The sequence below is a fragment of the Crocodylus porosus genome, unplaced genomic scaffold (genome assembly GCF_001723895.1).
Source record: "Crocodylus porosus isolate Cpor-Errol unplaced genomic scaffold, CroPor_comp1, whole genome shotgun sequence".
NCBI lineage: Eukaryota > Metazoa > Chordata > Crocodylia > Crocodylidae > Crocodylus > Crocodylus porosus.
The window spans coordinates 102485243-102508537 of record NW_017728886.1 but is presented as its reverse complement, the minus strand read 5'-3'; the positions used below and the strand labels follow the sequence as shown (position 1 = coordinate 102508537).

Genomic DNA, 23295 nt, shown 5'->3' with positions numbered 1-23295 from the left:
AGTGGTGCTGGCTCCTACCCTGGGGATCTTTAAGAAGAGGCTTGATGACTACCTGGCTGGACTCATTTGAGTCCAGTCTTTTTCTCCCACCCAGGCAGGGGGTCGGGCTTGAAGATCTACAAGGTCCCTTCCGACCCTACTTCTATGATTCTATGATATGATTCTATGTACAATACAAAACCCACAAAATAGTTAAACTAACCTGTGGTCATGTACAAAAAAAATAATCATTCTGCTTGAGTGTTTTGTATGTCCTCTCTTTGTTTCACTTTCTCTTCTGCTCCTCCTTTCCTCTTGCATTGGTTTTCTCCTTTTCTTCATTTTTCCTCCCTTCCCAGTTTCTTTATCATTTCTTTTTTTGTAGTGTGGTCTTCCCTTGTTGTCTGTGCTGTGGTTGCTACATGGTTTCACTCTCTTGGTTTCACCAAGTCTTCTTGCTTGTCATTCTGTTTCTCTTCCTTCCTTCGTTGATGAGATTTTTTCAAAGACTCAGACCACTCAGAGGTATGACCAAAATGAATATGGCACTACATGTTTATGCCTTATGTGACATGCCCTTATTACAATTTATCAGGCTCTGTTCTAAAAATTATATTTTGAATACTATTAATTAACAGCAATATTTGCTTTTGACCGTATCAGGATAAACGCTTCTTTAAAAAGTGTCTGTTACAGAATATATTATATGTAATGTCTTAAAATTATCTTTTATAATGGTGAAATTAAATTCTCGTTATTTTATTTTCCAGTTTCAGAAGGAAATAATTGTTTTGTGATGCCACCTGCTGGAAGCCCCTGGAATCCTTTATAATTATGAGGCTACATTTTCAGAGTAACTGAGCATCACACAACTCCCAGTGAAATATGTTGCTTACTAAATAATTATATCTTACTTGTGAAAAATAAACATGAGGTGCACTACCACCCTCACAGGAACGTACAGCAATATTAATTCTCAAGAAATATTGAAGTGCATTCACACAGAATATAACAGTGCTTGAATTAAGAGTAGAAACAGCAGGTATTTTATATAGAATAAAGAACAACTGCAAGAGGCAAATCAAACAAGTCTAATCAGGGGTCCTGCCTACATAAGATAAATGTGTAAACCTGTACTATAAACAGATGGTTTTGGTGTAAAGCAGGGCTTATAACTTTGTGATTCAATGCAGAAATTAATCAGGAAACACCACAATGGTAAAGGGCTCATTTTACCTTGCTGTAGTGTATCTACTTCATAGGTTTATAGTAGTGCAATTATATATAAAAAGTTTGAATTATATCAGTGCAATTTCTCTACTATAGACACAGATCTAGTTAACCAAAGTGCCCAAATGTAAAACGTTGAGCACTGTGCGTGTCCTGAGAAGAGAATTTTAGGTAGGGGTGCACAGATTGAGATCTTTTGGGCCAATACCGCTTGCTGATTTTTAATGAGCTGTACTGGCCAATACTGATCCAATTCCAATATGCAGCGCCGCAGTGTGGAGAGTGGTGTCCAGCTGGTAAGTCTGTTGTGGGGGAAGGGGTGGGGGGAGGGAAGGGGCGTAGGCAGATCAAGGCTCCCATGGTGAGGGACGGAGTGGGAGTGGGGCTTTGGCAGGGGCAGGTGTTGCCTGGCTGGGGCAGGGCAGGGCACAGGATGGAGCTGCAGCTTATCCGGGGGGCACAGGGCAGGGATGGTGGCTTCTGCCACTGTGCACACCCTGGGAGGGCACGGGGGAGATGAGTGCTCGGATCTACACGCTACAAGCGGGGCAGGGCAGGTTAGGCTGCTGCTGCAGGACAGGGCTGCACCAGGCTCTTTATGGAGGGGGGCTGCGCTGGTCTGCAGTCGGGGCAGGCATTAGGGCTGTGTGAAGCTTCAGTCCCTGATTTGATTTGGCTGAAATACGAGTCAATTTAGTGGCCGAATCTCCAAATCAAATCAGAGGACCCTTTAATCTCTCCAAATTGATTTGGAACCCTCCGAATTGATTTGGAGAGATTTGGCAATTCAGACATAGATATAGCTTTAAATGTTTTTTCTACATACCTCTATGTAGCAGGGGCTCTGAACGCTGTGGTGCTGGGATAGATGCACAGAAGCACAGTGGGCTCCCCAGTGTGCTCGGCAGCAGACCCAGTAGACCCGAAGCACTTCCAGTCCACTTCCTGGTCCACTGGGGAGTGCGCAGGGGGGCCCACCACGACTCCCCTCAGCTTGGCAACTGGTGCCTCCTGAGTCTGGGGGGGCATCCAGGGTCCCCCTGAAGCCAATAACTGAGCTGAAGTGGTGTGGGGATCCCCCCAACGCGCTCCCTGGAAGACCCGGAAGTGGACCAGAAGTACTTCTAGTCCACTTCTGGGTTTGCTGCCAAGCACAGTGGAGAGCCCCCTGTGGGACTCTGTACTCCTATGGGACTCTGCATGCACCCCAGCACCACAGCGATCACAAACCACGCTGATACCTCAAGGCATGTAGAAAATACTTTTAAAGCTGTGCCTGTGTCCGAATCACTGATTCGCCGAATACTCTCAATTTTCCTAGTATTGGTGCTGATCCAATATGGGACTGATGCACCACTAATTTTAGGCAGTCAAGGCCCTGAGCCTATTCCATCCATTGGGCATCTAAGTAGGCAAAGGCACCTAGCTGTTCTATTCCACCTTGTTGAAGTCCCTGAAAATCCATACTGCTTCTACTTTGGAACACTGTCATCTGACCCTTCAGAATAAATCACAATAAAGCAGCAAGGAGGAAGAGGATCCCCTGACATTTTTATTTGTGTGTTTTCAGGAACTTGAGCAGGGTGGAACAGAATTGCAGTTAAGTATCTAAGTCCACTTACCTGCCTGAGAAGTGGAATAAAATCTGGCCCTAAGTAGTTTTCCACATCTTCACGTTACATAAATATTGAATGCAATATTAAAAATACAGTAAATGTCAAATCCAATAGGGGTGCCTCAGTTTCTACAGACCTATTTTTATTCTTTTGATCTGGCTATAGAAGGCAGAACCAAAGCTAGCATGGATTTTAAGATCCTGTATGGACCATCACAGACTAAAGATTTCAAGAAGGAACCCACTGATACCTTGTCACAGATGGTGGTGAAATATCCCAAACTTAGTACCTTTGGATCTTTTAATGTTCACATAAACACAGCCACAGATAGAAAAAAACACTCAAAAGCTCATCTTCTCCTTCTCCTCCCTAAGGCTATCATAAGTAATTTCTGGTCAAGACCATACAGCCAGCCACACTTTAGACTTGATTTTTTAGACTGGATATCAATTTCTCAATATAACCACTTTCTTAAACAGATCATGTCCTTATGGAGACAGTGGTCAGTGCTCTCTCAGGCAACAATAAAGTCCCAGGGGCCTGTTTTGAATACAGACTCTGACACCATCAGCCTCAGTTCTACTAAATGGCAGCTCACTTCACCTTACAAGACAAGGGTTTGAGGGTTTAGTGAATCATTATCATTGAATGCTAGCCTCAACCAACTGCACGGTGATTCCTAAACAGGCCCTTCAACTCCATTTCTCATAAATTGTTCAGTCTTGGCAAATGTTAAACTGATGCACATCTTTGCCACTTCAAGTCAGGACTAAGACAATGCAATATGATCATAATCATAAATCTATTAAAATTGCAGCAAATAGCGAAAGTGACAATATGTCTTCTCAGAAACATGTATTGCCACAATCTCATCAGACCCCTTCCCAAAATATCATCTTCCTAATGAACACTGATCCAATTCAAGGTCTTAGTCCTTATCTTCGGGGCTAGGGACTGACAATACACATAAACTGGTTCAAGTGATCAGTAACTGGTTTAAATCTATAACACAACAGATGTTCAGTGCACATAAATCAGTTTGAAATGGCTGAAACCGGTCTGAAATAAACCTGGTTGAATGCAGCATCAGACTTAACTGATTTGGGTCAAACTGGTTTAAGCAATGTCTGTCCCAGACCCCTTCCAGGTTTAACTTAAATCAGAGCCCCCTAGCATCCCAGATGCTCTGCAGCCCTGGGCTGTGCTTTCTGCTCCCTAGCAGAGCTGGCCCCACCCCTCTGCTCCCTAGCTGGAGCTCCTGTGGAGACTGCAGTCACAGCAGCATCTGCCTGGCTTACCCATACCCCCCACCTCCACCCACCTGCTGCTCAAGTAGTGATTCTTCCTCTCCCCTCTCCCACAGCAGGGACCATAGCCAGTATGTGGTATGCTAGCTAATGCTGAGAGGTGTCTGTATAAGGCAGACAGAACGGTGTTTGCTTAGGGCTTTTTGGAGCTAATCAACAGGTCAGCTGGTAATGTCCCTCCATTCCTTCTTTGGGAAAAGTTGCTTAAGAAGAGCTTGAACTAGTGAAAGAGGGGCTTTTGTTTTGTTTTGTTTTCCTGATGGGGTGGTAAATGCTCTGTTACTCCTTGTGTAACTCCCTGCTGGCTCCCTTGCTGGTCAGGAACAGTGGTGGGGGTGGGAAGCCCTCCTTAATCAGTGTCCTGCCAGGGCCTGGCCATGCCCCACCCCCCTTCAACACTGTGGAACGGAAGGGAAGGGAAGGGAAGGGAAGGGAAGGCAGGGCTGCTTTAGCACCCCCAGCTTCTAGCCTGAGCCACTGAAGGCAAGTGCCTGCATTTCTTCAGTCCAGAGGGGAAGTCTTTATGATTACAAACTGGTTCAGCCTAGCCAGTTTCTCCCCTGTGCTGTTCTCAAACCATTTTTCCAGTGACTTAAATGCAAAGGGCAAAAGCACAGCTTCAACTAAGTGCCAGTGACAAGCCTGGATGATGCTTTACGCAGTGGCATGGCAGTTAGAGTAGCAGGCTAGGCAGTCAGAGGCTCACACTAGGTGACGTGGGCCTAGAAACTGCCTGAATTATTTTAAATCTACTTTTGTCTATTCTTCCTCTTTTCCTTTCCTTTCTAATGCGGCTGTTTCTGGAGATGGTTATTAAAGATCACTAACTGGTTAATAAGCCTATCTAACATCTGTAAAAGAACAAAAGGCTGTCATAAGGAGAAGGAATAGTAGGCCTTTCTAGTATGTCAAATGCTGGTGAAACTGGGCATCCTTCTGTTAACCTCAATAGACTTTGGGTTAAACCTAGAAAAGACCAACCTAGACTGGGAAAATAAATTGGGGTTAGGTTGTCAATTGAACTAAACCAAAAATATGGGGGAATGCTAAGAATAGAAGAGATGGAAACATTTCTCTTAGCCAAAAACTGAAATCCTCCAAATCCAAATAAATCCATGACAAGAATAATTTTCACCTTTTCAGTCTTTATTTGGAAAATTTAAGCAGCTGTTCTTAATGCTTTCACTTAAGTTTGAAATTAGAAAGTAAAAAACAAAGGTAGTTACAGTAGCCATTGCTATTAAAATCATGGCTAGCTTTGCTAACTTTAAATTTAAAAATGAAGAGGAATACTTTGAAGTCATACTCCACATAAGACATCACAATAATGCAAGTACATTTTATGGTGTTTCACTATGGTTTGGGTGCACATCACACCCAGTGTGATCTCTGGAATTTTAGGTTTTACACAGCCATTATTTATTACTTTAGTAGGGACTCCACCTAAACATAACATCATTATTGATCATGGAAACATATTAAAGTTTGATTGCTACCTCATTATACACAGTTCAAAACAGATCCATGCTTTAAAAAGAACCAATATTCACAAACAATGTATTTTACAGAAGAGAGGGTTTGCAAGGTTCACTATGAAGCTCACACAGATACTGGATAGACTAATGGGGAAGGAGGATGAGAGACTGAAATGGTGGAAGAACTAAGGAATACAATGATGCTGAGGAACCACAGACAGAAGAGAAGTGAAATACCCACACCAGATGAAAGAAAGCAATTAAGTGACTACAAAATCAATTAGAAGGAGGAAGAGAAAGAGAAGGAAAAACAGACTAGCATTTGGAGGGGATTGGTTAAGGTAAAATGTGAATGGGAACAATGAACTGAAAGTGTGTGGAAAAGAACAAGAGAAACGGAAGAGACACAACAGAACTGGTGCTGAGAAAGCATATGGAAGGGGATATAAGAGAACAAGAAGGAGGGAAGAAACACAGCACACTAATACAGAAAAGGAAAGGAATGCTGCTACTGAAAAAAGGGTGAGAAAATGAGAAGCAAGGGATGGGAGGGGAAATAAAATAGAACAAAGTCATAGTCTCATCTGAGATTAATATGTTCTAGCCTCCACCATGTCATCTAGTTCAATCAAGGTGTAAACAGATAATATATCCCAGCAATACGTGAAATTTCTCTGAGGGACAGGCAGATGCTTTTATTTACAAGTGTTTCTTCTGGCCCTAGTAAACTAGCAATATTATTCCCAAGTCAGCTGGTCAAATAAAAAGGACTGCTTGCTTGTTACCCCTATTATTTATTTTTTCACCAAGCTAGTTTTAAGCACTTTTTCACTGTCCCGATGGCTCTGAAAAATCCTCACCAGGCAGATCCCTCCTTTGTTTCAAACTTGTCCACAAATACATTCCAGAGACAAGTTTTAACTACTAAAATGAACAGAAAAAACCCAGTGTTTCCTACCTTTATAAATGCGTCCCAGACCTCTGTAGTCCATTTGGTCTGAACAATTGAAGACAACAACATACTTTCCGAGGCATCTGCCCATGTCTTTAGTTGTCTCGGTTTTCCCTGTACCTGCAGGTCCTGCTGGAGCACCACCCATACTCATTCCCAGTGCCTGGGCCAATGTGATATAGCACCTAGACATACCAGAAAGTTCCTTTATTTTTTACTGTTATTTACCTAATGTTCAGTAAATAACTACAGTGACTGTGTTATACAAAACTGAGGGGGGTGAATGGGATGTTCTTTCATTCAGTGCATGCTTATTAACTCCCTTTGGTCTTAGCAGTAATTGGTGTATATTATGGGACAAATCTGGATTCCCTTGGGTGTGAATAAGGGTTCTCGTTTGGCCTGGGAAGTACGTATTATATATAATATTTTCCCTATTACCTGTCAGTTAAAGGAGTTATGACAAGTCTATCTGTACAGCCTAAGTATTCGTTGCAGTAGCTGAACTCTACATCAGTGATCTGGATGGTGCATTTGTCCACATCTTCAATAAAGTAAAATCTAGATTGTTTTTGCCATTCAAAATCAGATGGAGATTTAATATTCATATGGACCTAAAATGAAAGAGCAAAATCAAGTGTAAACAAATAGTATTATATAAATATGAGGGGAGGAAGTGGAATGTGTCAATATCTATCCACAAGTTAGAAGAATAAGCACCCTCAGCTCACAGTTTATCCCCTAATCGGACTGAAGAAACGAGCCTGGAAAAGAGAATCAGACGATGTTATTTGTACACCCACTACACATAGGCTGGGCAGATGCATGAGTGACAAACTAATGGTCCTGCATATCAGTCTCATGGGGCGCTTGTACACATAATGAAATTGGCCTTTAAAGCGGCTTAATTGCCCTTTTGCACCGTTTTAATGGTGTCACTGTTTACACCTGTGGCAGCATATTTCATTTTAATTTAGTCATGCTGTAGACATGCAGCAGCGTATTTCACTTTAAATGACTTTGTTACATAGCAAAGTAAAACACATCTGCTGTATTTTAGTTTGCTATGTAACAAATTGCAGCATACATCTGAAGAAGATGGCAGGGGTGGTGCATGGGGCGCTGGAAGTCCAGGCATGCTCAGGAAAGCTCAGGCTTGGCAGGCTTCCAGTGCCCCATTCACCATCCCCACCACCTTCTCCAGCCACCAGCACACCTAGTTGCCCTCCTGCTGCCTTCCTGCACTGTCCCAAGGGCAAGCTAGGCTGTTCCTGGGAGGTCCCAGGAAGCAGGAAGGCAGCAAGGACTGTGCATAGCGTGCTGGAAGTCTGCCAAGTCCGTCCCCCCACCGCATGCCTGGGCTTCCAGTGCCTCATGCACTGTTGGATAGGGCTGGGTGCTGTCTGAGGCCTGGGGCAGCACCCGCCCGCTAGCAGCCCACCAATGTGTGTGTGTGTGTGTGGGGGGGGGGGGGGGGTGTCCTGCTGCTACAGAGGGAAATATCAGGCCCCCCTGCAGCTCAGAGGTTCCTGGCCTGGCAGCAGCTCACACAGGCAGGATCCACCAAGGAAAAAAAAAAAAGAAAAAAGCAGCAAGGAGCCCACTTTTCTTTTTTTTTTCTGACAGAGCATGCCTACCTCTCCTGTGGCCAGGGGGTGAGCTGCCAGTGGGCCGAGTGGCCCCTGAGCTGCAGAACCAAATAGCAGCTCATGTGGGCAGGCTCTGCTGAGATAAAAAAAGAAAAAAGCAGCGAGGGGCCTGATATTTATTCTTTTTTCTTCCAGAGCCTGCCTGCCTCTCCCGTGGCTGGGGGGTAAGCTGCCAGTGGGGCCTGAGCGTCAGGGAGCCCAGTCTTTCCCTCTGCAGCAGCAGCACTGCTCAGGCAGCACCTGCCCACTAGCACCCCACCCAGGCGGTCCCGAATGCGCTGCCACCACAGAGGGGAGGACAAGGGCCCCCTGCAGCTCAGGCCTCTCAACACTTTTTTTCTTTTTTTTTCTCAGCGGAGCCTGCCTGTGTGAGTTGCCCCCACGATGCGCAGCCCCTGAGCTTCAGAGGGCCCAGTCCTTCCCTCTGCAGCAGTGGTACTCCCCAGGACCACCTGGGTGGGGTGCTAGTGGGCAGGTGCCACCCAGGGTGCTCTGCTGCCGCAGAGGGAAGGACCAGCTTCCCCTCTCTCTGCCCCCCCCAGCTCAGGGATTGCTAGCAGGTTGTCCCCTGGCCACAGGAAAGGTGGGCAGGCTCTAGGGCGGGGAGAAAAAAAGGATTGGGCCCCTCACTGCTTTTTCCCCCCCACCCCTGACAGAGTCCGCTCACGGTGGCCGGGGGGGGAAGAGGTGAGGAGCTGATGAGGGTTTGTCACTGTTCCGGCACAGTGATGGAAGTCCCTAAATCAAAATGGTGCGTTTTTGATCGTGTCAATTAACAACCCACCATTTCGATTCAGGGAGAACTAAACTCTCATCACATGTACAAGCAGCCTTTGGCAATGTTATGTTACAGTTATCAGTGTTTGTGCAGCACCTATGGCTCAAACAGATTAAATCAGAGGCATTTTAAGAAGACTGAAGCAGTGTCATCTGCACAATACTGCCCAGCAACAAATTAAACATCCTGTGGGACTTTCATGCTTGTGTAGGCTGTGATAATGAACCATAGGGTAAAAAATCACTGGTCACCAAGGTGTCAGAAAGGCTAACTTAAATAGTGTGCATCTTCTCTTGAAGTGTATGAAACACAACCTCATAATTATATACACAGACTTCCAAAGAGCTGCTAAATATAAAACAACACTGATGCCCCTATGCTTCAAACAATGTCACATAACTGATTATGTTAATGTCCACCAAAGGGATCAGGATTTCTTGTTCTATGAGGAGTACAGACGGCTGATCAAAATGTAAGTCACTCAGAAGTTAGATGCTCCTTCAGATCAAATTTAAAATCCATTACTTCAGATAAAAGCATGCCAAGAAAATCAATACTGATGGTATGAAGTGTCTTAAGAGGCAGAGTTCCTGGTAGCTGCCAGATGAAGAGCTGTCACAGATTCTAGCAGGGATTCAGAAGAGCCCACTTTGTTGCCAGCTCCAGGGTCTACTCTGAGGCCACCAGAGACTGACAGGAAAAAGCAGGGTGAGCCCCTGGTTCCCATCCCTGCTACACCTGAGGAACAAGCACAGGAAGGACAGGACAACTTTGAGGAGACTGTTCAGTAGTGCCAATCAGGAGGCTTTGCACCAATCAAGGCAGCACATCTTCAAAGTTAGTTATGGTGCATGCTAACTTGCCATGTTATGGTCCCCTTGTGCTGAGTTTTGGCATGTTTGCATGGGACCAGCACCACATATTAATATCCTTCCCCACAACCATCACAGTTAAGAGTTATGCTGAAGGACACAGTGATTAAACTGAGGGATTTGTGGGGGGGAAGGAGGGAGGTGAGGACAGGACAGTAGGGATCTTGCTGGAAATTGTCAAATTGGACAACAATTGTTCAAAACAGTTCCCTTCTTTGGCAGAAGGTCACAATGGAGACATTAGTCCAGGAGAAAGCATCTTGGGAAATTAGAGGACAAAATAGAGAGAATGTCTCATAGGATTCTTAATGGGGAAGCCAATGACAACTTCCCTCCCATTCCCTACCACTGAGAGAGAGACAACAGGAAGATAAGGAAGAATCCATTAAGAGGTCCCTCCCCCACTAAGCTATCATGCCCCAGAAATTAAATTCCAGGTTGAGAGCTGGGGTAAGAAGACTAGGTTCTGGGGAACTCAGACACAGAAACTTAACATCTCAGGGTCCAGGAACAAATACAAAGGGACAATCGAGATGGGAAGTGGAGACATGTTTGGGAGCTCATCACTTTATCTTAATGTTGCAAAAACTGAAGACGAGGCTTGTTTCATAGTTGTCCTATCAGGTTCAACACCCATTCCAAGGGAAGCTCCCAGGGCCACAGCTCTGAGATTGTAGCACAGCATGTCTCCAGGCACAACAGCAGCAGAAGACACAGTAAGGAGAACATGCTGGCTGACCTTGTGGTATCACTAGAGTAGAGGGCTACTCTACTCTAGCTGAGGAGTGGAGGGTCATGGCAGACTTTCACCTGGACTGGTATGCTACCTGGTGAGGCAGGGCATGTTGAGGCTGGGAGGAATGCAGAGGTCACTAGGGAGATAGTGTGTATGGCAAAGCAGACTACAGAGATACTGATGGACATGGGTATGGTGATCACTGGGTGGACAGAAACACCCAGGAGATTCTCATAAGCATACTGAGCACGCAAAAAGGCAAGACTCAGGAAAGTCTCCATGTTGGTCCCCTATGCCCCTGCAGCCTCAGCTGTACCATCAGCTATAGCCACAGCAGCCTCTGCTAGCAGTAGACCATGGCCACTCCACTCCACACCACAAGATTCTTCCTCAGGCACTCACTGAGATCTCAGTTCTACTGGGCCACAGTTTAGCCATCTGCCATCTCCTCCCCTTCCCAGCTGCTAAATGACAAAGCACTCCCAGTTTCCCTCACCCTTGGTTCATAAAACTCTGTTTCATAGTTTACATAAGAAAACACAGAAGTGTTTGACTGTTATCACTTAGTAATTTTTTATTTTATTTGGCAGCTACAAAAAAGTGCAGAGAACAGACCCAAGAATTAGGTGTTTAGGAAACTGACCAAAGCCTTCAAGGCTGCAGCAACCACACGGCCCCATCACTGAAGGCATTCTATCTAGGGCTCTGTGTGCAGTTCTGGTCACAAATGTTAAAAAGATTAACCTAAACTGGAATGACTTTCAAAGAGGGCTACTAAAATAAGGTAGTTAAGGGAATATAAACATTTCCTTATGAAAGAAGATTAAAGAAACTTGGCTTGTTTAGTTTAGTAAAATGGAGATTAAGAAGAGATATGATCACTCTTCATGATGTACATTTCATAAGGTGAATATTAGGGAGAGAGATGAGCCATTAGGGCTAAAACACAAGACTGATACATGATCACATGGCTAAAAATTACCTACAAATAAATTTAGTTTTGAAATTAGAAGATTTCTAATGATTAGAGGAGTGAAGTTTTGGAATGGTTTTCCAAGTAAAGGTGGGAGACCAAAGAACCTGAATCACTTCAAGGCTGAACCTGATAAGTTTGTGAAAGTAGTGTTGTGATAAGATAGAAAGTTTTTGCTCAACAGCTAGTGCGTTCAATACATGGGGTCATAGGATCACTGGAAAGTTGGGATGGAAGGGTCCTCATCTAGTCCAGCCCAGCCTCCAATGCAAGACAGGATCATCTCCAAATAAACCACCCCAGCCAAGTGTCTATCCAACCTGCTCTTGAATATTTCCAGGCATGGAAATTCCATCATTTCTCTACGTAGTTCAATGCTTGAGCACCCTTGTAGTGAGAAAGTTTCTCTTAATCTCCAATCTAAATTTTCCCTACTTCAGTCCTGTTAGCTGCACTTACAGAGAAAAGCCTATCTTCATCCTCTATAAAATCACCCCTCAGGTAGTTTGAAGATTGCTATCAAATCCCCCCTCAGTCTTCTCCACGTTAAATAAAACTAGTTCTTTCAGCCTTTCCTCATAAGTCATGCTTCCCACGACTCTATTTTTGTTGCTCTGCACTGAACTCTACAATCTGTTCATCTCTTTCTTGAAGTGTAGGACCCAAGACTGGACAAAGTACTACAACTGAAACGTTACCATTACTGGATAGAGTGGAAAAATCATGTCCCTGGATTTGCAAGTGATATTCCTGTTAATAAAACCCAGAATACTGTTGGCCTTTTTTGGTGACAAAGGCACACTGTTGACTCTCATTCAGCTTATGTTTTACTGTAATTCATCACTCCTTCTCTACAGTACTACCACCTAACCAGTCACTCCCCAGTCTGTATATGTTCATGCAGTTATTTCGTCCCAAGCACAGGACTTTGCTGAATTTCATCTGGTTTATTACAAACCATTTTCCCATTCTATCCAAGTCATTCTGAATTCTAGCCCTACTCTTCAAAATGTCTGCAACTCCACCCAACTTAGTGTTATCTGCAAATTCGCTAAGCATGTACTCAATCCCATCGTCCAAATCATTAATGAAGATGAAAAACAATACCATATGCAGGGCAGACCCAGGGGGAACCCCACTTAATCCTCCCAAGTAGAAACTAAACCACTGATGATTACTTGTTGAGCATGATGATCTACCCCGTTGTGTATCCAACTAGTCTGTATTTCCTTAACTTATTAATGAGAATGTTAATTTTAATGAGAAACAGTGTCAAAAGCCTTCTTAAAGTCAAAGGTATATCAATCACATCCACTGCTTTCCCCACATCAACAGAGCCTGTCACCAATGAAGTTGGTAAGACATGACTTGCTCCTGTTCTCCTTTAAGTACTTTACGATAGATTCCTTGAGGACCTGCTTCATGATCTTTCCAAGTACTGTGGTCAGGCTGACTGGTTTGTAATTCCCCAGATCTTCCTTCTTCCCTTTCTTAAAGATGAGCACTTATAATTGCCATTTTCCTATTATCTCAGACCTTATCTGGCCTCCACAAATTAATAAACAAGGACAGCTAAAGGCTCTGAAATTACCTCAGCCAATTCCTTTAGTACCCCATAGTGAATCCCAATCTAGCCCTGTAGACTTGAAAGAATCTAGCATCTCTATGGAATCCCTAACCTGTTATTCCATTATTATATGACAGTGGTGCTCAAACTTTTGGTTCTACAGCCCAGACGAGTGGTACAAGACGAGTCCATGGGCCAAATTGGACCGCATATACCATGACCAGGCTCTGGGACCCAGCACTGAATCACTGTGCTAGGACTGGGCCCTGGCAGGCCATACCACTCCCACCTAGTCCTGCAGGTTGGGATCAGATTTCCAACCTAGCACATGAGGGCCAGGGCTCCTCACAGAAGGGCCAAATTTCTGGACTTGTGGGGAGCCCCATGGACCAGATGCCATAGCACCGGGGCCTGGATCTGGACTGCAGGACAAGGGTTCAACATCCCTGCTCTAGGCTGTTTGACGTTTTCTCTATTTTTGCTGTCAGCTGCACTCATCATCTAGCACTTGCCCCTATTTCTGAAAAATGAAATAAAAAGCATTAAATACTTCAGCCTCCTTTGCATAGCCTGTAACTAGATTGCAATCTGCATTCCATAAGGGACCTATGGTTTCTTTGGTCTTCTTCATACTCTTAACATACTTGTAGAATCCATTTTGACTGCTTTTTATGTCCTTTGCCAGCTGCATCTCATATCGTGCCTTGGTATTCCTAATTTTCTCCCTGCACACGTCTGTCTTGTGTTTGCTATACCCACACTGGGGTAAAAGATAGCTGGTGTAATTTGGAAGATATCCAGTAATCCCAAGTCCAAACTGACATTATAGAGATGCACTGAAATACTACTGAAAGACTGTAGTTCGATGACAGCTGGGAGAAGGCTACCAAAATTAAAAACACTTAGAAACACAGATGCAACACGTATGTCCAGGAATTTGAAATACGCCATCTCTATACACTGCAGGAGATGGGGAGGGAACATGAAGTACATGAAGTAGTATTTTTTGTTTGTGAAATTTGCAACACAGCTTGTAAATCACAAAATGGTCTGAAACCTACATGCACGAATATTTCTAAAATCAGACCTGTCATTGAATTCTTATGTACTATCATCAATGTAAGACTCCAATAAATCTCATGTCACAGTTTCTGGCACATAAGTAGTTGAAATTATCTTAAAGGATGTTATAAACCATCAACACTTTTGAAATGTGCACCCCTAATTGATGGGTAGTTTAAATCTGGTCTGTTTATGTGTTAAAGTCTTATGAAAGTATATATTTATGACACAGGCTACTCAGGGGGTGGGCAAAATACAGCCTGCAGGCTGGATTTGGCCTGCCAACTGGCTGGATCCAGCCCACGGCTGCCTCCACAGTGCTCCACATGGAGTTGAGCCCCATCCGCTCCAGCTGGCTCCTCAGCAGTGCCCCCATCCCTCCACATGCCCCCATACACCCCCCCACCCCACCACCTCCCCACCACAGGGCAGGGTGTGCAGGGAGCAGATCACACCTGTCCTAGTTCTGAATACTGCTCCTCACCCACCCATAGGGAGTTTTGGTGAGCTGTCGGGGGAGGGCGGGTGCTGACCTGTCCTGTGACAGCTCATCAAAACTCTTTATCTGGCCCTTGGGTCCAAATAATTGCTCACCCCTGGGCTAGCTTCTTGCTTCATATCTACCATAAGTCTTCTTCACTATATGAAGCTACTACATTCTAGTCTAGATTCTGTCTCCGCATCAGAGGCAGCCATGGGCACATCTACGTGGGACATTAATGTGCAGTAATAAACTGCGGAGCTTATTGCGCCACAATTTATTGCTCCCAGGAAGCTCCCAGGCATGCTGTTTACACGTGTGCTTGGACCACCGCACACTGAGTCAGATCAGAGAAGTGTCTCACAGGGGACCCAGAGGGACAGCGTGCCAGCCCAGGGCTGCTCCAACTAGGCTCAACATGCTGTGGACAGGCTGGCTGAGGTTGGCTCAGTGTCTATATGTGTGCTGCTGCACATGAAAAAACTCTGCAACATTTTATTAATTTCCTGTACCCTAATAGGGGTGCATGTGTAGACTGAGATGTTTAATTAGTCAACTGCACAGTAAATGTCCTGTGTAGACATGCCCACTGACTCCCTCATCCTACCTCCTATCAAACAAAGGAAGGAGATGAAATTTATAGCACGGAAAGGAATGCACTGGGTGAAGGAGATGACATTCGGGGCACTGGCCAATGAGAGACTATTCCTTTTTCCTACCTTAAGCACTTCCATTATGGCTAGTTTGTCATCTCAAGTAAAACTCTTTAGGATTAACCAGTTTTCTGAGGGTTGACGGAGCAAAATTTTACAATATTTCTCAATGAGTTAACTGATAAGAAACACACATCAAAGAACAAAAAAAGGTCTCTCATGGGCCAGTGCCCCAATTGTCACCTCTTTCATCCACTGTGTCCCTCTTTCTGATGTGAATTTCTTCTTCCTCCTTTCTTTGATAGAAGATAGGATGGGGGAACCAGTGATGAGGAGACAGAAAATACTTATAGATTTCATAGATTTCTAGGATCAGAAAGGGACTTGTAGATCATCGAGTCCAACTTATAAAAATGAATGAAAAATAAAATGGACAGGAAAAAGTCTCCTGCATCATACAAAAGCTGGCAGCTTCTCTTGTAACTATCTATATTATTTCTTTATATCTTTATATCTTTAGTTAGAACTGCATTAGTAATTTTTGGTAAAATGTATATAAATCCTTTTAACAAGACATCTTCCTCTGCAGCCAGTCACTTTCTTTAAATATTCTTTTTCTTCCAGGTTCCTAATTGCAGTTTCATGCTTCACGTTATTTACATAAGGAAGGAGTCTGATGGATTTAAATGTAAATTAAATGAAAATTTGAATGTTTCCATTAATGAAATAATTCCAGTAAAATATCTGAAATTTAAATTTTTTAAGGTAACTATAACCCTAGGCAAAAATTAGACAGCATGTAGTACATTGTAGTGCTAACAGCAGAATTATACAAAGACAATACATTTTAGAGTTACTTTACATTTGCAAAAAAAAATGCTTCTGTAAACTGAGAGTTTTAGAAGTCTCTTAAAAACTCACCAAATCATCAAAGATATCCTTCTGGTGTACATGAATAGTGATTAAAGTCTCATATTTTGTGCGCTCCATTCTCATCAGATTGCGTGTTGTCATGTCAATCAAATCATTTAAAAGGTCCAAAAACTTCTGATTTGTTGTGTTCATGATCTTTCAGAGACAGTGAGAACAATTACGTTATACTAACATTATTTAATCTTTCAATATTTACAGGAAAAACAATTGTAAAGACTGACTGATAAACATCCCCTGGTTTATTTATATGACCTGCCAACTTTATTTTGCATGAATGAGGGCTGCAGTAATGAATCAAAATTTGCTAACATAAAGGTCAGCAACTTACAGCCTATGAGCAGGGTTCAACCTGCAGAACCACTGGATCTGGCCCATGGAGCCAGGGAGGTGGTAAGTCAGGGTAGTGGGGTAGCTTCATGGATAGTCTGGCAGCAGGGGGGCGTTCTTTATTAATGTGTCTTTGTTGCAAACACTTCATTTTAAACTTGCACAGTGTCCCTATCTGGACATTGCTTTTAATTAAACCCAAAGGATTTAATAAGCACTACCTTTTTGTCTGTTTTGGCATTGTTGAGGGCATTCTCTGCATCTCTGGTCCAGATCATTTGAATTCCCAGAAGACCTATTTGTGCAGGAAACATTGCCTGAAAGTCATATAGCTTGAAAGCTGAATCACCGATGGCTACAGATGCCTGTCTAATGATGGTGTGGATTGTTTTCTTAATCCCCTTCAGCAGTTGTCCTAACCAGCATTCCACATTACCCTGAAATAATCAAATAAACAACAAAAGCTGACACACAACTTTAAATATTCTACCCCAACAAAGCAGAAATATCTTCAGAAGGTATTTCTTCCTCGGTCAGCACTTTCATCCTTCAAAGATTCTCCTCCTCAATAAGCCAGACTCTGCTTCCAGATTCCCCTTAGCACTACTGAGGAAATAACTGGAAAAGTTGCAACAGAACAAGAAAAGACATCACCTTTCGTCCTCTGGGGATAAATACTGTGCCCCATAATTGGCAACTAAAACCTCTCTAAATCAGATTCTCTAATGGCAGTATCAAGCGACACATTGGGTGACAGAGAACTGGGCCAGCGCCTCTCACAGATCCGTTTTAAATTAGATCTTGGAAAAAAATATGTATTCTATTACCTGAGCTAGAACAGGTTCAATAATATTGACTTTTTCTCCTTCTTGAGATTCAAACAATAAAATCTGGTCATAGTTCTTTTCATGAAATCCCACTCGATTAACATTGTCAAAAAGACTTAGCAAATGTCCCTAGAATAAATAAAAATGAGACAATACACGTAAGATCTACAAACCAATTTCTTACATCTGTTTTAGACTGCATCAGACACGAAAGATTAAAAAGCTTAACAGGTTTTTCCACAAATGAATACACTTAGCTGAATTAAATAGCAAGGGGAAATCAATTTATCAATTATTATACTCAGTATATTGACTATAAAGAGGATTGTTACTACATTGTTAATACCTGAATAGTGTGTGAATCCGATGCCTGACCAAGTATTTCCAGAAGAGCAGGATCAGAGACAAAGAAAAATCTGGGAAATACTAATCGTTTCTTTTCCAAATACCCAGTTAGTGATTTTTGACATATTTCCAGTTGTTCCAGTAAATGTGGTAACAGCTGTGCCAACATCTCATCTCCAACACAGCACTGTACTATGTTTGATGTCTCATGTGCTCTCTGCATGATCTTCTGCCAAGATTTATCAATGTTGTGAAATCTTTTGGCTTCCTGAAACACATTAAAATGCACTGTCTATTCCTTCTACTTGCCAAATACTGAAAAAAATAAATGGTGTTCTGTAAAATAAGGTAATGATTTAAATTCCCTGTGCTGCTTAGGTCCCCTGTAGCCTCCATGCTGAGCAGTAATGTGTGAATACTTCAAGAATGGCTTTTCCAGACAGGCAGTACAACGTGAATGAGGGAAGTCAATGGGACAGCACTGGCAGTGACTTTTGGCTTACGCTGTCTAGAGCTGAGCACTACAATGGTACATCTAGATATACGTAAATTAGCTAGCTCTCATCAACTAGGTAACATCTCAGAAACAGGTTATTCACATGGAGCCACAGCAAATTTCTCTGTTCAAAAGTCTATATCACTATAGGGGGGGATCCACAGGGATGCACTGGTGCACATGTATCCCACTTTGATTCCTGCTCCACTCGAAGTTTAAAACCAACTGCACAGTAGTGGCAGCATCATTTCTAGTCAGGCAGTACTGAGGGAATCACATGATTGCACCCCCCATTATAAACTACTTGATCCTTTCTAAACTCTTTATTTCACAGATGTTAATGACCTTCTTTTCTTTTTAATGGTCTTGATTTTCCACCAATCAAGCTATCCTTTGTTCTGCCATTTAGCTGTCCTGGTAATGAAGATCCTATTGCATAGCCCTGCAGATTGTTTTGAACTCATTCCAATAAAGTTATAAATGTTTTTACTTCAATCTTTAACCTGAATAATACAGTCCCAGGTCCCAAGTATGTTAGCAAGGCTTCTATTCATTTTTAACTGGAGCAAAATGTACATTGCTTTATATGTGATGATGCTCCTCGCCACCTCCACCCCTCTTTTCAAAAGTCTAGATCCACCCATGCTGCTACTGGTACCCAACCTGGCTTGTTTTGACCCGGTCTAAGTATTTCTACAATCCACCGCGTTGTGCAGCATGAACTTATCCCACATAATTATATAACAGGATTTCATTCAGTTTCTGACTAGAAAAATCAAACCGCATCCTCCTCACAAAAAGGCTACTGACTTCATGGTACTGTGTTTTTTTCCACTTATAATATAGTATTTCCACTGTAGCCACTCCCCCAAACAATTATTTACTTCTTTACTCCAATTTTAAATAATTATTTGATGATGATACATTCATAAAATGTTGTGAATGAAAAAAAATGAATTATATCCTAAAAGGGCAAGAAAGAACTATTTTTCTGAGTTTGGTCATGTGACTTTTTTGTACTCTTTCTTACTGTATAAGAATAACATTCATACAGAATTCTTACAATAGTAAGAAGTAAGTAGCTTCTGCAGTTACCAAACTCCTTAGCTGTGCTTGGGAATTTAGTCATCTGCAAAAACTGACCATTGCTTCCACTATGACATTATCCTGGAAATATACTGTAAGGTCCAAGAAACAATTTATTATAATCATATTTAACAGTTTGGAAAGGCTTTTGACTAATCACAAAACCAAACAGAAGTTATATATTTTTAATCATAATTCATTTAGTGTGAAATACAATTAAGCATATGTAAATACCTTAGAATATTACTGGGGGGGTTAATTATACATTTTTTACATATAAAAGAACTAAGGGATCCTGTGGATAACCATATCCTCAGCGCAAGTTAACCAGGTTTGGTCAGGCCCCACATGAACTTTGTCCGCACACAACACTCTCTCATGGTCAACTATGAAAAGACTGAACAGACTGCTTGCAAGCATCCATTCAAAGAATTTTCTATAGACCTTGAGCAAGTCTGCTAAGGCCAAGCTTCTTCTCCAGTGCCCAACCTAGTTTCCATACAAGCTGGTCTTCAGTGCAAGTTCTGCTTCTTCCCCAGACTCCACCTGTTTCCTGACTTTGGTGTGAACTGCATGTTTATGACCTTCAGCTCACTTTTCAGACTTTGATTCTGGCCCAGATCTCTGACAGCAACCCTGGCCTAATCACTGCTTTGGACCCCCTACATGATGGTCATACACACTTGCAAAACAGTAAGCAGAAAGAAGGGTTCAGTAAAAATGCATTGCTTTGATTCTTCCTCCTCCAGAATGTAACAGAAATCACCTCCTATATTTTGTATAACTAATACCATGAAAGTGCAGAAAGGGCTTTTAGGCAACTGAAAAATGGTTTACATGTGCAATATGCACCTATGTATCTACCCAGGGCTTGTAATGTTCTTATGCACAGACTCCTGAAAAAGTTATTCCTTCTCTTAAAAGATACGAAATGCGTGAAGATTGGTCTCAGGCAGAATAGGAGCTCACATTATCATTTATACTGTCCATAAATATCTGGGAAAGGAAGGTATGTGGTCGTGTGTTAGTTTCTTTTGATTAGCCAGAAATTACTCCCCCTCCCAGGAGCGGGTTAGGGTCAGCATTTTAGGCTTAATTCTAAATTCTGATTTTATCAGTTTGATTCAGGTTCGAGAAGCCGAACCCTACAGACCTCAATCAGGTAAAACACACTCTGAATTTCCCTGTGGTAGTTTGCCTACATGCAGTCAGGAAGCTTGGACTTTATCATTATTCAAGAGGTTTAAGAAATTCTGTGTTTTAACTAAGCTCTTGTTATAATAAGTCTTCAAAGATGGTTAATGTAAAACAACAGACCTGAGGCAGTTGTTTTGCAATGTCTCCACCAACAAACACAGCTTCCAGGTAAATCCAGAGGTTTTGTACTATAATCCAGTTTTCAATTATTTCTGTGGTACTGGTTAATTTCTGAACCCACTGTTGTATTATGGGCTTAAATGGTGCATTGTACCTGTAATGTTAACATGAGCAAAAAACAGTATGGTCATAGGATGTTCTTAGTAGTATATAAATTATATAATATACAGAATATTATTTGTTACTTTTTGTACCTGTTGCTCAAGAGGGATCCCAATATCATGAGACTGTCTTCCATCAGTGCTATGTTCTCTGATATATCTGATCCTTTCAGAAGCAGTTCTCCTCTTGTTTTGAACTGGCTGAATGTAAAGACATGAGTACTCCACTCATTGATGACATGTTTCAATTTTACTTCAATATCCTTTTCTTTAACAGCGCTGATACAGATATCCTGCGTAATATTAATTTACTGTATTACATTCCGCTGAAGCCATTATAAAATACATGCTCACGAACACAATTTGAATTCTAGGTTTATATTTGAAGTTCAGAGAAAGAGAGTTGTAGCAACTCTGAGCTATATATCAAAATGACTTAAAATTAGAATTATTATGATAATAGTGGAACATGCTTGATTTGCTTTATGGCCAAGCTCTGTTTTCAGTTACATTTAGCCAATCACAATTTAAGTTACTGAATTGTTTTTGCCTCTGTAGCCAAATATACTTTTGCATTCTGTGTCAGGGACTGGGTGAGAGAGGTGCAGTATGAATATTAAACCAGGTATTCATCACAGACTAGGGAACAGGGTCTATGCTGCATTCTCCTCAGGAACACCACTGAATAAACACTGGTATATGGGTCTCAATTAGGAGAGTGGGGATATGACCCTGAAGGAGGGCAGACACTCTATGTGGATCACCCAACGTCCATACAATAGGGTTACAAATTATCACAGACTGCAGGTTTCCTTGTGAAAATAAACTGACGTGGCTAATTGAATAATCAATAAAACTGAATATTAAGGTTGAATAACCAACAATCTTACCTCTTGTGAAAAGCAGCATACATACAAGGCACTTAACTTTGTTTTCTCCTTGCCCTTTTTTTAAAGAACAAGGCATCTTAGTGCTTATCTACACTGTGGAGCTGCTGCAGTGACACCTCTGCAGGCATCATGGCTAGGCCCCCAGGTGGAGATGTAGGATATGGTACCAGAAAAGTTTTTCTGCCTGTGTGGCTATAGAGCCTCCAAAACAACTAAAGTGTCATAACTCCACACAGGGGGTAGGAAACGAGGGGAAGGAATGAGGGGTTTCTACAAACTAATTCGTAATGTAGACTAAGCTTTAGTCCTCAGTGTTTAAAGGACATCTGTCTCAGTTGACCAGCACCCAGTAAAACCAAGATAAAAAAATATGTTTTACTTGTAGACATCCTTGCAAAGTTTACTAACCTTACAAATCTAATCTAGCTTCTGGGAAACTCACCCAAACAAATATAGGGGAAAACAGATCTTTAGTTTGTGGGAATTGCAGAAGCTGTTTTGTCAGCCTCTTCCATTCCTCTGAAAAGACTGGGCTTGAAATATATGCAAGAGTCCTGCTCTCCTATATTCCTCACATGTACCCTCCACTTCTACAAAGTTAGTGGAGCAGAAGATGCTCAGTGGGTGCATCTACATGTGCCCCTATGGCTCCATCATGACTGCGCCATCATTTAGTATTTCCAAAAGGAATGTGATCATTTAATACTTCTTTTTAGAAATACTAAATGACAGTGCAGTAATAGCCCATACTGCACTGTGCCAGCATTGCAGTTATTTTTAACCACCATGTCACCATAGCAACACGGTATACTGAGGGTGAGCGTTGCTACAGCGATGTAGCTGCAGCATCACGGTTTGTGCCTGTCAAAGCTACGTCCCCATAGTGCGTTGCTATGGTGACGTAGCATCATGTGTAGCTGCGCCCAGTGTCTCACAGGATCATGCCTAAAAGAAGACTGATCTCTTGAAAGACAAACAATGTAAATAAGTAGCAATAAAAGAACACAATTATTCTTATAAGCAGTAAAAAAAGGAATTCTTTAGAAGGGCCAGATTTATATCAGCCATTCATTTTCAGAATCACAGAACAATAGAAAATTAGGATTGGAAGAGACCACTAGGAGATCATTTAATCCAATCCCCTGCTCAAATCAGAACCATCCCCAACTAGATCATCCCAGCCAAGGCTTTATCTACCCAGGTCTTAAAAACCTCTAAGGATGAAGATTCCAGAACCTCTCTGGGTAACTTGGTCCAGTGTTTTACTACCCATCTGGACCAGCACCGTGCCACACCACCTATCCACCCAGAGGCCCTGCCGGCGATCCCCCTCTGAACAACATCTACTGGATAAGGACCCTTTTCCAGCCTGGATAGGTAGCTAACACCCCTTACCCCCTCTTCAACCAAGGACTTGGACTTTGCTTCTCTTCCCTACCTGGACTCCAGCCCTTTCACTGAGTCTCTTTCTCCTGCTGCCATTTTGTGTGCATGCGTGCGTGCGTGCATGCCTGTGAACCAATAACTTCATGGGGCTGTGTAGTGTGTTGTCTGTGTAATAAAACTGTTATTTGGACCCCTAA

The 23295-nt window shown here is 42.5% G+C and overlaps 1 protein-coding gene across 1 annotated transcript in view; it reads right to left on the bottom strand.

The window, feature by feature from the left end:
- Positions 1–23295, bottom strand: part of LOC109313479 (dynein heavy chain 5, axonemal-like) — a 275004-nt gene that overhangs the window by 160043 nt on the left and 91666 nt on the right. The window contains exons 34-41 of the mRNA XM_019540081.1: positions 20916–21115; positions 20662–20815; positions 17764–18030; positions 17418–17546; positions 16812–17027; positions 16252–16398; positions 7001–7173; positions 6566–6744 (exon numbers count right to left, since the gene is read on the bottom strand). Coding sequence (XP_019395626.1) covers positions 6566–6744; positions 7001–7173; positions 16252–16398; positions 16812–17027; positions 17418–17546; positions 17764–18030; positions 20662–20815; positions 20916–21115 — 1465 coding nt within the window. The remainder of the gene's footprint in view (positions 1–6565; positions 6745–7000; positions 7174–16251; positions 16399–16811; positions 17028–17417; positions 17547–17763; positions 18031–20661; positions 20816–20915; positions 21116–23295) is intronic.